The following is a 15,325-nucleotide window of genomic DNA, read 5'->3' on the forward strand; positions in this document are numbered from 1 at the left end:
TTAGTAAGACAACTCCCACCTGTTTATGCTCTCTGTATGTGTGTATATATATCTCCTCATTATATGTTCCATTCTATATGCATCCGAAGAAGTGGGCTGTCGTCCACGAAAGCTTATGCTCTAATAAATTTGTTAGTCTCTAAGGTGCCACAAGTACTCCTGTTCTTCTTTTTGCGGATACAGACTAACACGGCTGTTACTCTGAAACTTGTCATTTTAAGAGGGGAGAGTACCTATGCTGCTCTCTTGGGAGTGGGGGTGAGGTGGTCTAACGTGCATCAGTATCGTTTTCTTTCCCCGCCCTTAGTTGAAGTCAGGTTTGTGCAGGCTCCGGCGGCAGACACTCCGGCTGCTTGCACAGAACTACTCAAATCCAAACCAGGCTTCTCCATCCGGACTACATCTCCCAGAACCCCTTGCGATGTCAGCCCATGCAGCCTCCCCTCCCAGCTGGCTGCTATCGGAAGTAGTCCGCTCGGCAGCCTCAGGAGCGGGCGCTTCCCAGAGATGCCTCTGCTGATTAACGGGGATCGGATCGACCTGGCCCAGCCCCCGGGGGAGCTGATCCGCACCTACCCGCACCTGGAGGTAAGGGGACGGGGGCTGCGGCGGGGGTGCAGGGAAGGAAGGGCAGCTCCAGTGGGGAGGCTGGAGGGTTGTCGGACTCCAACCAGGAAGGCTGCAGTGCCCAGCTGGAGGGAGTAGGTTTGTGCCATCTCCCGAGCTGGCCGGGGTGGAGCAGGCTTTGGACGGAAGCACCTCTCCTCTAATGAGAAGTCCAGAGCCTATTGTCTTTGACGGGGGAAAAGGGGGGTTTACCAATGTCACAGGTAACTTACCAAGTAGGATGGGGGTCTGTACGCCTGTGTTTGGCGCTCTCAGTGGGCTAAATGCCCTGGCCCAGGGTATATGCAGTGTTGTCGCCATGTGGGTCCCAGGATATTAAAGAGAAAAGGTGGGAGGTGTAACATCTTTTACTGGACTCACTTCTGTTGGTGAGAGAGACCAGCTCTGGAGCCAGACCTTGTCTTTCTGGCATAGGGTGCTCTCCGGTGTTGGAGGCATGCACCCCTCTTTCCCCCCCCCAGTGTGGGGTGCTGGGTGGGAGGGCAGAAACCCTGATGTGGTGCCCGCATGTTGGAGGCATAGACATCCTGGCATGTGGTGGTCTTGGGGGCCCAGGAGCCCTGATACAGGGTGTTCTGGCATGGGCAGTGCAGGGGCATAGATGTCAGCTATGGGTATTGGAGGGGAGGGTCTTTATGCATTATCAAGAAGCAAAAAAGCCCAAGCTCCATTCCCCCCCCCCCTTCCCATACTAGAGAATGCTATTATGTTATAGCCACTGGAAATGGAGAACCCCTATTGAATCATCAAGTCCATACCCTGTAATAATGTTTCTGGCTAGATTCTCACAGCACTGAGCCCCCGCAGCTCCCAAATCAGGCTATGCGTACCCAGTCTTAGACATTGCTAGTACAAAACAGACTCAAGTTTGTGATTGGGTATTAAAGTAAATCATGTTGAATGATGTGTGTGGTCAGCTTCAGGAACCAGAGTACTCAGTAACAGTTTGGTTTATGGGAAGGAGGGTTACATAATGTTTTGTGGAGCGTAGATGAGCAAATATCACTTAGAATCTATCCCTCTACTGCATTCAAGCCAGTGGGAGGAGTTTCCTACCGGCTAAAGAAATGAACATAGTGTTTGTACTTCCAAGACTGCTTCTATGGGGAGACCCAGAGTCATTTGAGCAATCCAGGGTTTGCTGGTACAATAGACTTTTTGGTTCATTCTCCAAATAGGAGGCTTATGTATGTTAATTCTCTAGTACTAATATAATAATAAAGATTTATAATGAATGAAATCCTCAAATAAAAACAACTTACAAGTAATCAAGTTGATTATTTTGTTCATATCTTCTGGTATTTTAGCTCTAGATTGTGATTACCTTACTCACCCTGAACAGTACTTTCCTCCATAAGGAGTCCTTTTGACTTTAGCAGGACTACTCATGTTGCATCATGCTATTTGCTATATGTGTGTAAGGTTATTACAGTCAAGCCTTTAAAAATTATCCTTTGTGAATGTCTCTTAAAAGCATCCAAGATAACAACTATAGGGAAGCTAATAGATCTGACTTAAATATTTAACTGTTCTAGTCATAGCAGTAGACTGAGCACAGGGCTAGGAGCCAGAAACTGCTGAGTTCAGCTCTTGTACTGATTAATGATTATCTGGCCTTGGTCAAGTCCTTTTCTTTTACTCTCTCTCCATTTTTAAAGTGGGGATGACAGACTCTTTGTGTCTGAGGTGATGTGAAGATTAACTGGTTAATGTTTGGAAAAAGCCTTGAGGATGTAAAACACTCTTCTTCTTTCTTGCCACTTACCTCTTTGGGGATCAATGACTTTTATAGCCTTCTTCCAAAACTCATGATTGTAGGCTTGGTTGTTGTGGAAACCAGTCACACTCAGGTCTGCTGATATCCAATCCATGTTCCGAGTCTTTGGCCTCCCCCTTCGTTACTGAAGATGTAAAACGCCATGAAATGTAAGTATTTATGGTCAATCTCAGCCTTCATGGTCTTCCCTGAACTGTCACCTGATTCCCTCTGTTTTCCATAGGCCTGGTTGGGTCGGTGTCCATTCTAGTACTTGCTATACCTGCTCTTTCAGCCATTTTAGTCTGAGTGCAATTTATTTACAGGAGAAAGCAAGAGTTCTAAGAGGCCAACCTGCTCAAACAGTGGGACCCAAAGGACTTCTATACATCCAGCAAAGAGAGTTTGCAGTGACCACCCCTAAAGATGGTACGTGGGGATGCAATAATGTTAGCTATTGAAGCAACAGGCATGAAGGACAAATTCTTACTGTATTTCTCTCCTTTAAAACAGGTTCCGTGTCCATCCTTGGGTCTGATGATGCAACTACCTGCCACTTGGTGGTGCTCAGACACACAGGTATCATAAAGGAAACCTGGACCATGAGATGCATGTTTCTCAAATAATGGCTGTGTAATGACTGTTATTTCATATGGAATTTCCACATTTGATGTATTGAGCTTACACTGGGTGTTCTAATTCATTTATTGTAGTTTGCATGGGTCACGTTTTAAGAAACCTTGCTATTACCAGCCTGCATTACCTTTGGCTACATATGTTAGAGCTGCATGTTCACTCTAACCCTTAGACCACAGGAGTCTGATTTGTTGGTTAAGTAAGTGACTTGTCTAGTGTCATACAGTGACTCAGGGCCTGTCTACACTAAAGAATTTAGATCGATCCAGATTTAGACTGAAAAATCCACCCCCTCGTGCAACGAAGTTAAACTGACCGAAGTCCCTGTGTAGATAGCACTACATCAGCAGAAGAATTCTTCCATTGACCTAGCTACTGCTTCTTGGAGAGGTGGATTACCTATGCTGGCGGAAGAACCACTCCTGTTGGTATAGGTCAGGGGTTCTCAAACTTCTGTGCACTGCGACCCCCTTTTGACAATAAAAATTACGATACGACCCCAGGCCGGGGGACCGAAGCCTGAGCCCGCCCGAGCCTGCCCGAACCCAACTGACTTTGGCGGGGAGGAGGAGAGGGCAAAGCTGAAGCCAAAGGGCTTCAGCCCCAGGCAGGGGGCCTGTAATCTGAGTCCCAACACGCAGCGCTGAAACCCTCAGGCTTTGGGTGGTGGGGCTCAAGCTACGGCTTTGGCCCTGGGCCCCAGCAAGTCTAAGCCAGCCCTGGTGACCCACTTTGGGGTCCTGCCCCACAGCTTGAGAATGGCTGGTATAGGTAGTGTCTATGCTGAAGTGCTGCAGTAGTGTTTCAAGTGTAGACAAGCCCTTAGTGACAGAGATGGGAATGGAACTCAGTCCCTGGCTCTTATGAAGGCAGCACAGGAGACCTAGTGGTTTCAGCAGGATATTGGGAATCAGGAGACTGAGGTTCTGTTCCTGACTACACTGAATTTGTGTGATATCAGACAAGTCACTTAATCTCTTGTAGTGCCAGTTTCTCCTCCTGTAAAATCTGGATGCGGTTTATCCATTTTATAACCTACTCTACAGAATGACAAAGTTTTTGTTGCTGTTGTACAGAGCTGTGGTCAGGTAAATGTTTGCTTATTGCCCGCCTTTCAGGGAGTGGCGCTACCTGCTTGACACACTGTGATGGATCCAGCACGCAAGCCGAGGTGTCGCTGATTATGAGTGCAGTAAAATCTTTCTCTAATGACACAGAATGTGGAAGGTTAGCTCTGCTCTATTATGTCTTGTATACGGTATTTTGCAGGGGTCACTGTTGTGTGTAAGGTGAGAAATTCTAAATGTGATCATTTGGGGCTCAGATAAAGAATTAGCGGCTTGCTGAGCTAGGGCAGGAAAACCCATCTCAACAAGGTACTGTTTCCACAGTGATATTTTTTTTGCCTACTGGCATTGTTACAGATGTAATAGCTTTTTTTCTTGATTTACTCAGAACCATCGACATTTGTATGTATATATTATTTTTGTAGTTCTCTTAGCAGCGCTTTAATTTAAAGCGTGAGTCTGCTTTGAACAGTGTCTCTGTAAAACCGCCATTGTGAGGTTCCATGTTTATTGTGTGTGTCTCAGTGATTTCCATCTCCAATGTGCTTAGTTTCACAAATGAATTCTTGCTTTTTTTTAAAAACTGTTGGTTCTGTAAACTCATCCTGGGATCTGAGTTAATCTGGAAGTTTCTGGCTTGCACATAAAACAATAAAGCTTCTGAATCAGAATTTAGTTATAAATTTTGTTGCTGTTGTGGGAGCCAGAAAAGAATTCAGCTCAATTCCTTTTGATTGTGTTTACTCCTGTCAGACCTGTAGAGGCAAAACTTGGTAAAGTTGGCAGATACAACACTGAATACACCTGGTCCGAGACTTACTCAAAAGCAAGTAGTTGCAAGTATTTTCTTACTTGAAACACCTTAAAGGGGCCTGATTTTCAGCTGGTGACTCTTCAGCACTTTCTAAGAATTGGGTCCCTTTACGGGGTCCCCTGAAGTTGGATACCTGAAAATCACTAGTCACTTTTGAAGAGCTTGACCACGGAGAACAGACCTATAGAGTGAAAGAGGAGCCATATTTACACAGACGTCTCACCAAGACCCCTATCTTAAGGTTTGAGTGAGTTGCAAGGAAGTCACTGGAGTACATTTGATTGATCTTTGTTGAGAAGCTTAAAACATAGCTTTGTAATTTAAGGTCCAGTCCTGTGAGGAGCTGAGTACCTGTAAATCCCCTCAAGCTCAGTGGCAACTTCCCATGTTCAGTGCCTCTCAGATTCAAGTCCTTAGTTTGTGTTGCTCATCTGATATTCCCTATAGTGTCCAGAACAAAGAGGTTACTCACATTAGGTCATGAGGTAATACACAATCAACTGGCGCATGTGACTGTAGTAAATGAGCCTTCTCTAATGATCACTGTACGGTGTGGGCTGGGGATTGTATTGAAAAGCTATTCACATTGGGACGTCTTTTTAATTGCTGTTTCCTGTTATTCCATCTCTATTTGTTAGGCTGGAAGTTCACCTAGTTGGAGGTTTCAATGATGATAGGCAGTTATCTCAAAAACTTACTAATCAGCTTCTTAGTAAGTTCATATTTTTTCCATTCTCATGTCCAAAAACTAGAATTCTGGCTGGATTTGGGCCGTGTGTGTGTGTGTGTGTGTGTGTGTGTGTATGTGTGTGATCTTAATCCTCAATTATACAGTAGAAAAAAAATCTTGGATTTGAGTTTTTCTCCATTTGGGAATTTGAAGTGCAGCATGTGTTTATACATGGGGATGGGGCAGTGAGATGATTTACACATGTACTTATCTATCTATCTATCTAGATAGATAGATAATAGTGTGTGTGTGACATGCTGTATGATCTTGGGCAAGGCTCTTCTCTCTCTGTACCTATATTTACCCATATATAAAATGGGTATTACTAATGAATGTACCCTGCTAAATGTGTAACAAACTAAACCTGAGATCACAATGCCAGAGCTACCTTAAACAAATGCTTGTAAAAGGAATAAAATGTTGATAAACAAAGCTTTCTCTTTAACAACTTTCTGCCCTTGCCAATGGCCAGTTGTGTAAATTACTGTTGTATAGAGTAGCTTTCTCTTTATTTTATAAGAGCAAGATATTGCGACATATCTGGAAAACACACACTGGTCCATTATCTGTATCCAGAACAATGGAGTGGGAGATTTATTCATAGATTCATAGATTCTAGGACTGGAAGGGACCTCGAGAGGTCATCGAGTCCAGTCCCCTGCCCGCATGGCAGGACCAAATACTGCCTAGACCATCCCTGATAGACATTTATCTAACCTACTCTTAAATATCTCCAGAGACGGAGATTCCACAACCTCCCTAGGCAATTTGTTCCAGTGTTTAACCACCCTGACAGTTAGGAACTTTTTCCTAATGTCCAACCTAGACCTCCCTTGCTGCAGTTTAAACCCATTGTTTCTGGTTCTATCCTTAGAGGCTAAGGTGAACAAGTTCTCTCCCTCCTCCTTATGACACCCTTTTAGATACCTGAAAACTGCTATCATGTCCCCTCTCAGTCTTCTCTTTTCCAAACTAAACAAACCCAGTTCTTTCAGCCTTCCTTCATAGGTCATGTTCTCAATACCTTTAATCATTCTTGTTGCTCTTCTTTGGACCCTTTCCAGTTTCTCCACATCTTTTTTAAAATGCGGCGCCCAGAACTGGACACAATACTCCAGCTGAGGCCTAACCAGAGCAGAGTAGAGCGGAAGAATGACTTCTCGTGTCTTGCTCACAACACACCTGTTAATGCATCCCAGAATCATGTTTGCTTTTTTTGCAACAGCATCACACTGTTGACTCATATTTAGCTTGTGGTCCACTATAACCCCTAGATCCCTTTCTGCCGTACTCCTTCCTAGACAGTCTTTTCCCATTCTGTATGTGTGAAATTGATTTTTCCTTCCTAAGTGGAGCACTTTGCATTTGTCTTTGTTAAACTTCATCCTGTTTAACTCAGACCATTTCTCCAATTTGTCCAGATCATTTTGAATTATGACCCTGTCCTCCAAAGTAGTTGCAATCCCTCCCAGTTTGGTATCATCCGCAAACTTAATAAGCGTACTTTCTATGCCAATATCTAAGTCGTTGATGAAGATATTGAACAGAGCCGGTCCCAAAACAGACCCCTGCGGTACCCCACTCGTTACGCCTTTCCAGCAGGATTGGGAACCATTAATAACAACTCTCTGAGTACGATTATCCAGCCAGTTATGCACCCACCTTATAGTAGCCCCATCTAATTTGTATTTGCCTAGTTTATCGATAAGAATATCATGCGAGACCGTATCAAATGCCTTACTAAAGTTTAGGTATACCACATCCACCGCTTCACCCTTATCCACAAGGCTCGTTATCCTATCAAAGAAAGCTATCAGATTGGTTTGACATGATTTGTTCTTCACAAATCCATGCTGGCTATTCCCTATCACCTTACCACCTTCCAAGTGTTGGCAGACGATTTCCTTAATTACTTGCTCCATTATCTTCCCTGGCACAGAAGTTAAACTAACTGGTCTGTAGTTACCTGGGTTGTTTTTATTTCCCTTTTTATAGATGGGCACTATATTTGCCCTTTTCCAGTCTTCTGGAATCTCTCCCGTCTCCCATGACTTTCCAAAGATAATAGCTAGAGGCTCAGATACCTCCTCTATTAGCTCCTTGAGTATTCTAGGATGCATTTCATCAGGCCCGGGTGACTTGCAGGCATCTAACTTTTCTAAGTGATGTTTAACTTGTTCTTTTTTTATTTTATCCGCTAAACCTACTCCCTTCCCATTAGCATTCACTATGTTAGGCATTCCTTCAGACTTCTCGGTGAAGACTGAAACAAAGAAGTCATTAAGCATCTCTGCCATTTCCAAGTTTCCTGTTACTGTTTCTCCCTCTTCACTAAGCAGTGGGCCTACCCTGTCTTTGGTCTTCCTCTTGCTTCTAATGTATTGATAAAAAGTCTTCTTGTTTCCTTTTATTCCCGTAGCTAGTTTGAGCTCATTTTGTGCCTTTGCCTTTCTAATCTTGCCCCTGCATTCCTGTGTTGTTTGCCTATATTCATCCTTTGTAATCTGTCCTAGTTTCCATTTTTTATATGACTCCTTTTTATTTTTTAGATCGTGCAAGATCTCGTGGTTAAGCCAAGGTGGTCTTTTGCCACATTTTCTATCTTTCCTAACCAGCGGAATAGCTTGCTTTTGGGCCCTTAATAGTGTCCCTTTGAAAAACTGCCAACTCTCCTCAGTTGTTTTTCCCCTCAGTCTTGATTCCCATGGGACCTTACCTATCAGCTCTCTGAGCTTCCCAAAATCTGCCTTCCTGAAATCCATTGTCTCTATTTTGCTGTTCTCCCTTCTACCCTTCCTTAGAATTGCAAAGTCTATGATTTCATGATCACTTCACCCAGGCTGCCTTCTACTTTCACATTCTCAACGAGTTCCTCCCTATTTGTTAAAATCAAGTCTAGAACAGCTTCCCCCCTAGTAGCTTTTTCAACCTTCTGAAATAAAAAGTTGTCTCCAATGCAGTCCAAGAATTTGTTGGATAGTCTGTTCCCCGCTGTGTTATTTTCCCAACATATATCCGGATAGTTGAAGTCCCCCATCACCACCAAATCTTGGGCTTTGGATGATTTTGTTAGTTGCTTGAAAAAAGCCTCATCCACCTCTTCCACCTGGTTAGGTGGCCTGTAGTAGACGCCTAGCATGACATCTCCCTTGTTTTTTGCCCCTTTAAGCCTAACCCAGAGACTCTCAACACTTCCGTCTCCTATGTCCATCTCTACCTCAGTCCAAGTGTGTACATTTTTAATATATAAGGCAACACCTCCTCCCTTTTTCCCCTGTCTATCCTTCCTGAGCAAGCTGTACCCATCCACACCAACATTCCAATCATGTGTATTATCCCACCAAGTTTCAGTGATGCCAACAATGTCATAGTTGTATTTATTTATTAGCACTTCCAGTTCTTCCTGCTTATTCCCCATACTTCTCGCATTTGTATATAGGCATCTAAGATACTGGTTTGATCTTTCCTCCCAGTTTTTTCCTGACTCTCCTTTCTCTCTGCCAATATAGCCCACACTCCCTCTTGTTTCCGACTCATTTCCCCGGTCTCCATGTTCCCCACTTACCTGTGGGCTTTGCTCACCTGTCCCCGTCGAACCTAGTTTAAAGCCCTCCTCACTAGGTTAGCCAGTCTGTGTCCGAATAGGGTCTTCCCTCTCCTCGAAAGGTGAACGCCATCTCTGCCTAGCAGTCCTTCCTCGAATAGCATCCCGTGGTCTAGGAAGCCAAAGCCCTCCTGGCGACACCATCTTCGCAGCCAGGCATTCACCTCCATGATGCATCTGTCTCTGCTCGGGCCCCTACCTTTAACAGGAAGAATTGAAGAGAATACCACCTGTGCTCCAAACTCCTTCACCCGTGCTCCCAGAGCCCTGTAGTCACTCTTGATCCGCTCAGTGTCACACCGCGCAGTATCATTTGTGCCCACATGGATGAGTAGCATGGGGTAGTAGTCAGAGGGCCGGATAATCCTCGACAATGCCTCCGTAACGTCTCGGATACGGGCCCCCGGCAGGCAGCATACCTCCCGAGATGAAATGTCAGGGCGACAGATGGGCGCCTCCGTCCCCCTCAGCAGAGAGTCTCCGACCACCACTACCCTACGTTTCCTATTCGCAGTGGTGGCAGCAGACTCTCCAGCCTTAGGGGTACGAGGCTTCTCCTCCTTTACTGTAGGGAGTGATTCCTTCTTTCCTGTATCAAGAAGAGCATAACGGTTACCTATAACCACGGCAGGAGGGTTCGGAGCAAGGGTGGAGCACTGCCTGCTGCCAGAAGTAACCAGCTGCCAGCGTCCACCCTGAGCCATCTCCTCCTCCACCAGTGGTGTATCAGCAGTCCTGTTGGTAATGAGGGCCTCACCTCTAATCTGCAGTGCACAGCATTGATATACCCCATAGTTATATGCAGCACATGCCTTGACATGAGTCAGTTTTATACCTTGCTGCTACTGTTGTTGGTGTAGGAACATTTGATCTCCAGCAAGATGATGTCCATTTAGTGACTTTCTGTGTGACAGGTAAGAGTTTTAATGTTTTCCCTTTTGTAAAAGTATGTTTAGTCTTTGAAATAGACTCTCTTCATTTTAGGAGAGGCAACCTTTCCATCTGGCCTGTAAGCTTTGTGAGTTTGTGAGCTCTAGGCACATGAGGGCTTACTGCCTACAGTGTTTTTTGCTGTTGTATACTGATCTGTTCATTTTAGTTGGGCACTCCAGAGTCAGTATTCTGGAAGTAGTGATTTACCACAGCACACCGCAGGAAGGGCAATGGCTAGGGCTTCTCTTCCCAGAAGTGCTATGGCAACTTGCAGTTGCTAATAGGACCTGTGGAAATAGCTGAAGTATTTCACCCATGTGGTCCTGTGAGCACTCCACATTTTAGACGTTTGTATTTCTGCTGGGAAGGAAACCTAAATCCATTTAGGATCAGTTGATATCACTAGACCTGCCTCCTGCATTTAGTGTGTGTGTTTAGTCAGTATTGTAGCAGACAGATGAATGAAGTGTGTAGGAGACACATGCCCCAAATTATTGTTCTTTTATCATCCTTTCCCTCTGTCCCCTCTTCGGTTTCTTTTTCCTCCATTGTAGCCAATTAAAGTCTGATTATTTTTGATGTCTCTTCATTTTCAGTGAGAACAAGAGCTGTATTTTCACACTGGCTGTAGCTTAAACCTTTGAAAGATGGCAGCATTACAGCTGTATGTTTTTGGCATGTGAAATTGAGGGGCTAATAGCTTTGGCTAGAGCCAGTCATGGTGTGGCAGAAGCGTTACACCTTTCCCATGCTGCCCTTGTCAATGCATTTTAGTCCAGAGCAGCTGTTTCAGTCCCAGGCCTGTTAGGATCTGAATGATTTCTATGGTGTATTCAGAGTAACAGCCGTGTTAGTCTATATCCGCAAAAAGAACAGGAGTGATTTTATATAATCTGGTTCTGCTCTGTGGATAAATGTTCAACAAAGATAAGGATTAATTCAGAACTGGCATAAGCAGTTGCCATTCTTCTGAGATGGAACTACCCTGCCTGTGTCTGAATTTGTCCTGTATACCATGATAATAGACATGGTATAAAAACATAAATAGATAAACTCACTTCACTTGAGTTAAACAAGGATATGAACCCAAGTCTTCAGTTCCCTTGTGGCTGCTTTAGGTTGCATGTCCCACAATTTTTTATTTTTTTATTTTTTTTGGGTAAGGTCTGGGCACCTCCCTGACTAAAGCTAAACTAACGCTGCTTGGAAATAAACATGCTGACAGTGGCTGGATTATTTGACATATTTGTTCTTTTTGAAACAGAATTAAATGATAGGAAGGAAAAGGACAATCATTTCCCAATCATTTATGGAATAGGTGAGTACAATGATCTTGTATACTGTTTGAAACTGGTTGCTGTTCAGACTTGTAAAGGTAACACATTTGCCAGCCAAGGCTAATATAGAAGATATAAAATACCCTGGTGCGCAGATCAGTGTAGCTCTGATGCTAACTCTGGTAGGACAGGGCTGCTGTTAATACCACTCAGACAGGCTTTGCTAGATGCTGAAGATGTACTGCTGCTTGGAAAATGCCTTTGGAAAGGGTCCTCTTGGTTAGGAGCATGTGTATATTTTTTCTTTTCCTTTTAATGAGATCATAGAGCCTGAAGGGTTATTTCATGGCATTTAGCTGAACTATTGGCCTGCAGTGAGCTAGACTGCTTGATCCTTTGCCTTTTCTGTTTGGAGTCCAACTCCTTTCTGCTGGGTTTAGTTGATTTTGTTCTCTTCCCCCCCCCCCCCTTTTTTTTCTTCTAACTACTTTCAGTTTGTGATCTTTATACCACTATAGGAATACAATTTGTCCAAAAATTGTCTTCCTATAGTGGTATCTTCAAATTGACCATATTCCTTTAAACTTTCCTCGGGGCTGCTAGAAACCCAATAGCACTATGAAAATACAAGTGAACCAGAAAGTGAAACTTAAACATGTTTCTCTGTCATAGTCTTTGATATTCGTGTCTGATAGGTTCTGAAATTCACCTTTGTCTGTACCAAAGAGTGCTGTTGGTCTGGAATTCTGTGTTTGTGGGGGGATGGACATTTTAAATGTCGTCATTAGCTGGTTAACTGTGTTTTATTCAAACCATTTTCTCCCCAGCTGTGAATGTTAAAACAGCAGAGATTTTCCATGCAACTTTTCCAGATAAGGGACCAGATGAGGATTTGCGTTCAGCCCATATGTTAACAGGAGCACCAGTGAGTGAAAACATACATATACACATATACACATATATATAATATAGGTGGGGGGAGTGGAGAACAACTCTTAAGAGAAAAATACTCCTGATATTTTGTCTGTGGCAGAAACAAATATACTGCCAGTTTGTGGTTGTGTAATCAGAGACAAACACTGGACATACTAGCCAATATCTGTACTACAACAGCTGCTGGTACCTGATGGAAAACTTGGACAAGTATTCTATTTGGAAACAAGGACAGACTTCAGTATTTGTATTACAGTAGCTCCTGGAGGCCTCAGCTGAGATCAGAGTACCACTGTGCTAGATGCTGGACAGTCAGTCCCTGGCAGAGGAAGGGTGAGAGAGGGGTAGTGGTGTTAATCCAATTTTACAGACCTGGAATTGAGGTACAGAGACTAACTGACTTGCCTGAGTCACGCAGGAAGTCTGTGGCAGAGCTGGACATTGAACCCAGCTCTCTTCGGTCCACATGATCTCTCAGATGCAGGCGTGCTACATAAAGACACTGCTTTCATCCAAAGGCTAACGACTTCAGTAAGAAGACACTTGCACAAGGAAGTATTTGCAGGATCTTGACCCATGCCTACTAAACTATAACAGGGGAACACCCTCTACTGTCCCCAGGATCATGGTGTAGAAGCAGCTGGAATATCTGTGGATTTAAGGTTTGCCACTTAAGATCTTGAGCCCAAAATTCTGGCACAAAAAGGCTATTTAGCCTCTTGTATAAGGGCAGAGCAGCTGTTTTGTCTAATCGTTTGGTTAATTCAGGGCAGAGTAGGGAGGGAGAGGTGTGTGTGTGTAGCAGCATTGCAGGGTGGACAAGGGAGCTGAAACAAGACAAGCAGTGAAGGAGAGGTAGATGGCTGAGCAGGACAGGAGCAGGGGACACTGAAGAATAGTCTGGTGGCCTAGGACAGGAGCTGCAGTTTGTTGCATATCAAAGGGTGGGGGAAGTAGCTGTGGAGCCAGCTCCAAGCTCATTCCCCTTCATGGCATGGTGGGTTCAGTTCACTTACTGCTGCTCAATTTCAATAGGGAAACCCTCAAAGCCTGTTCCCTGTTACAGATGACTAATATTTATGATGCAAAGAGAGAGCAACTCCACATTGGACCTTACTTCTGGATGCCTTTCCCACACGTGGACTTCTGGTTGGAGCAGGATGATAAACAGATATTACAGGTAACTGAAGTTACAAAAATGTGTGTTGTGCTAGCATTCCGTCAGCCCTGCTGGCTTTTCTGTGCAAATGCTCAAAGGGGGGTGCATTTTGTCTAGGCCAGAAATTAAAGCTAGAGGCACCAGTAGCCATGTAATGTTCTTATCCATCTGGTTTGAAATAGCTCATGACACCATCTTGTTTTTCAGAATCTTTCCACATCACCTCTGGCTGAACCACCCCACTTTGTTTCTCACCTTAGATCCGCATTGCTATTTTTAAAAGAGCATCCATTTCCCGATGACTCCCTGTTTCCTAACAGGAACCCTCGACTTTATAAAAAGACTGAAGAAGGTTTATGGGAGCGACTGTTTTGAAATGATTTAACATTGAGGCAAACACTGGAGGACACGCTTTGCAGCAAAGTGGCCACACTTTTGGCGAGGCTGTGCTTTCCCAAGGAGCATCTTTCTGAATCCATGTTGGTCAAATTCCCTGCTGGCCCTGAGATCAGACTAGCCTTGTTTAAGGCTTTTCAAAGTAATATTTTGGCAGAGGTGCATGTGTTTGCCCTGTTACTTACATAAGGGAGTGAATGTTTACTACTATTTTCTTGTTTTCAGATGTGCCCTTCCCTGTTTTTACTTTTGGTGCTAATCAGTTGTATATTAAGGCCTTCTGCAAAATCTACCTAGAGAGAGATTTAATATGCACTTGCCCTTTCAAAAGTGCTTTTTCAAGCTGGGACTAAGTGTCTCCTTAAAGTATAACATGCATACAAACTTATTCATTGGTAAGTGGGTTTTTTGAGAGAGATTTATTTTAAACACCCAACCATTAAGTCCTTGAATGAATAAATAAGAGTAAGTTTTGCTGATATAGATGAGATTTTTCACTAGCTGGCTGGGGGCTTTTCTACACTGAAAGATATAATCATTAACCCTACAGGAATGATGGCTGAGCATAAGCCTTGAAAGCATATTTGTTAAACAGTGCCATTTTACCACTGCTGTTGGAGTAATAGTGTATGATTCCGTACAGCTCTTCAATTCTAAAAAGGACTAGAATAATAAATCTTTATATTTACTAATAAATAAATGGGAGATGTCACTGGGCATCTTCTGTTAAAGTAAACATTAAACTCAACTTTTCACCATTCGGGTTGTTTGCTTACTTTTTGCATTTCTCTGAAGCTTGGGCAATGGAAATAAAATAGCTAGAAGTGCTCACTCACCCCTACATTGTTTGGGTTGCAGAGACTACAGGAAAAGATGTAACTTCACATGCTGTGGGTGGAGTTTAAGAACATTAATGGAAATATTTCTACTACTCTGATTGCTATTTTTTTTTTTAAACCCTACCTCGACCTTGATATTGATATTTTTACATTAAGAAGCTACATTGAAGATGTCATGAAATACTTGTGAGGTTTGTCCCCTCTGTTTTGTAGTTACATATGTACATCCCTGCACTATATGAAAACTTGACAGTTTGGTTATTCTGAAACTGTGGCAATTTTTGATAAGTAAATCTGTTTTAGTTGTCTATAATGACGACCTTCTACAACTCAAACTGTGAGACACTTTGCAGCAGCTTTACATAAAGTGTACTGTGCTTTAAAAGCCCTAATAAATTTTCAGGATTGTAGATTACCTATGATTTTAGTCCTGTGAAACAAGATTAAGGATCACAAAATACAGTAAGTTACGGATTTCAGGTGAATTGTGTAGTTATTCATCTCAAATATTGTTTCATTTTCTTTTTGTACATCCACCTGTTAAGTCAGGGCAA

At 43.4% G+C, this 15,325-nt stretch overlaps 1 protein-coding gene across 3 annotated transcripts; it reads left to right on the forward strand.

The window, feature by feature from the left end:
- The first annotated feature begins 452 nt into the window (after positions 1-452).
- NTAN1 (N-terminal asparagine amidase) lies at positions 453-14,690 on the forward strand. 3 transcript variants are annotated; one of them, XM_054042589.1, is made up of 10 exons: positions 453-588; positions 2,710-2,812; positions 2,897-2,962; positions 4,138-4,246; positions 5,539-5,612; positions 10,089-10,148; positions 11,432-11,485; positions 12,272-12,369; positions 13,444-13,557; positions 13,744-14,690. In XM_054042589.1, exons 1-10 carry the CDS (start codon positions 508-510, stop codon positions 13,909-13,911), a joined length of 927 nt encoding a protein of 308 aa, XP_053898564.1. In that variant the 5' UTR covers positions 453-507; the 3' UTR covers positions 13,912-14,690. The 3 variants fall into 3 exon arrangements, with proteins under 3 accessions (XP_053898564.1, XP_053898565.1, XP_053898563.1); XM_054042590.1 differs by having other exon boundaries at positions 454-588; positions 10,095-10,148; XM_054042588.1 differs by lacking the exon at positions 10,089-10,148 and having other exon boundaries at positions 456-588.
- Positions 14,691-15,325: the final 635 nt, after the last annotated feature.

The sequence above is a fragment of the Malaclemys terrapin genome, chromosome 10 (genome assembly GCF_027887155.1).
Source record: "Malaclemys terrapin pileata isolate rMalTer1 chromosome 10, rMalTer1.hap1, whole genome shotgun sequence".
NCBI classification, from domain to species: domain Eukaryota; kingdom Metazoa; phylum Chordata; order Testudines; family Emydidae; genus Malaclemys; species Malaclemys terrapin.